At 43.3% G+C, this 2,627-nt stretch overlaps 1 protein-coding gene across 1 annotated transcript in view; it reads left to right on the top strand.

Moving 5' to 3' along the window:
- Positions 1-1,920: 1,920 nt before the first annotated feature.
- Positions 1,921-2,627, top strand: part of LOC106808706 (ATP-binding cassette sub-family G member 2-like) — a 23,473-nt gene continuing 22,766 nt past the window's right edge. Inside the window, exon 1 of the mRNA XM_014811535.1 lies at positions 1,921-2,093. Within this exon, the coding sequence (XP_014667021.1) occupies positions 1,921-2,093 (173 nt within the window). The remainder of the gene's footprint in view (positions 2,094-2,627) is intronic.

The raw sequence follows: 2,627 nt of genomic DNA, 5'->3' as shown, positions 1-2,627 counted from the left end.
TAGAGCACGTATATCGTATATATATATATATATATTATGATATACGTGCTCTGATATAGCTGTTTTACAACGGTAGAGGGCGTCCATATGCAGCAGGCCTTATGCAGAGCTGTGAAAGTTTCGGCGCATATGCGAGACGCATTTTATCAAGAGCGTATAAAGAAGGATTTTATCTCTTGATTTTATTCATGCTAAAGACCACAGATTTCAATTCAATCTTCACTCGTAACTTTTGCCAGATTGTTTTTGAGAATTTTCAGCATGGTCGGATTTCGTTTCAAGCACAGCACAACGAATGGCACAATTACGAGGCAACACAAAGAAGTTGATAATGACCGAGATGCGCTTTAATCCGTGCATCGGTAAATGCCATCTAGCACGGCGTATGGTTACGTAAAATGTAATAATTTAACCGCAATAAAAATTATTTGGTCGCTGATTGAGTAAAAAGGGTTATAATTTTACTGCGGTAAATATACATATGAATAAACAATAATATAAAGTAAATAATCGAATAAATCAGCATCCAGCGACAACCCTCATGTACACGAGGAATGGCCCTCGCGTCGCTGGTCGCCTTTGCCAACAAAGATAATTTTTCGGCCGATCTTACGCGCTCAAAATGGGCAGGGCAATGCCCGAGCAAAATTTCCATAGTAAAATCCGATCTAAAAATGTCACTTCGGTCGCAGCATCCCGCCACATTTCCGTCCCTAATGCTAATGTACATGGGGAACGGAGAGAGAAATAGATAACTAGGTAGAGATAGATGGACAGACGGTATCGCCGATACTAGGCTTATATCAAGAGCTAATAATACGTGTATTTTTAATTTTAGCTCTTGTCTATATATATGTGTGTAGCGCGGTTGAATGATTTTTTTCAACTGGTGAGATGAAATACGCGTGGCGCATATACACAGAAGGCGTCGATCGAACGTGAGAACGCGTGATGACCCGTTCGTTCTAAAAAGATAAGAATGCGTGCAGTCACGATGAATCGATGCATCTCCTCCTACTCGTCTATATATGTAAAGCATATATAACTTGGCCACTGGCCGGTGGAGGTGCAGTAGATATTGCAATTGTCTGCTAACAGTCGCGTGCAACAAAACTCCTGAGCGATTGTAAATATTCCAAATAAAAGAAATAATCACATATTCTTATAATTGGCGGCGATCTCCAACGATGGTACCGCATATAGTAGGGCCTAATAGCAAAATGTGGGAGCGTATGTAGTGTGTGTACGTATTATCTTTACTCGTCAATAAACCCATGGTTTGGTCGATTTCGCTATGATTAAGTGAGTACTTGGACATTGGTCGTTGTCGGCCAACTACGTATTGAGTAATTTGTCGGCACTGCCACCAGTCATGTAGCGTGATGTCTCATGCCGTAAAGTCTCAGATAGATTTATCCAATAATTATGTAATATTCATATATTTGATCACCATTGCCCTTCCTTAACGATGACATTGCAGCGTTTTTATGCGCATACATGTATTTTACGTTCATTGATAAGTAATCGACACGATATTAACATGTTTATTTATATAGTATTACATCTATTCGGGAATTATAGTCATGACAGTAGGTCGCTTCTGACGACATTTTGCGGTACGCGAATGTTTTGAGAGCTACGATCTAGATGTGTATGTCAATATGTACACAACGATTAGTACTTACATTACACTGATGTTGGTAAGCCAGTTGGTAGGAAAGATTAAGAGTTCCGCCATCACTACCGTACGTTTACCGATCGTATTCACTCGGACAGATCGTACCGCTGTCCTACTCACATGCGTTGTAAAGTTAGGAGAGGAGGTAGCATCTAAGTACTACAGCGGACGAACACACGTGCCGATACGCAAGTATGGAGGTGACATCGCAAGCCGCCGATGACGTTAGACAGAGAAGAAAAATGTCACCAAACTCCGATGCAGTGGAAATGGAAGACAGACGACTCGCATACGCTTCTTCGCACAGTCAGGAGCCCATCGCGAGTACTAATCTGGGATCGCTGATCAGCTTTCATAACATCAATTACGAAGTAATGGTCAAAAAACAGAAGAAGGTCATTCTTGATAATATCAGGTGAGAGTAGGGCACTGAAATATGTTTCATGGTGTAGCTATAACATTCGAAGTAGATTTTAAATCTTCGGGTTTTCGCTACAGCCACGCACAAATCTCTCTCAATTAAGTGTTACTGCTCATTATATTCTGCAAATGCGTTTAAGCAGTGGTGCACACAAGCACACACACGACCACGTACCCATGCACGAGCGCGCACACGCGCGCGCACGCACGCACGCACGCACGCACGCACGCACGCACGCACGCGCACGCGCACGCACGCACGCCCACACACACGCACACACACACGCACACACATACACATACACATACACATACACATACACATACACATACACACGCACATACACACGCACACGAACGCGCGCGCACACATACACACACACACATACACACACACACATACACACACACACACATACACACACACACATACACACACACACACACACACACACACACACACACACACACACACACACACACGTACACGCACACGCACACGCGCCCCCCCCCAACACACAGGGTTAGG

This window comes from Priapulus caudatus, unplaced genomic scaffold (assembly GCF_000485595.1).
Source record: "Priapulus caudatus unplaced genomic scaffold, Priapulus_caudatus-5.0.1 Scaffold298, whole genome shotgun sequence".
Taxonomy (NCBI): Eukaryota; Metazoa; Priapulida; class Priapulimorpha; order Priapulimorphida; family Priapulidae; genus Priapulus; species Priapulus caudatus.
Note: the sequence above shows the minus strand (reverse complement) of the source record. Positions and strands in the feature narration are given on the sequence as shown.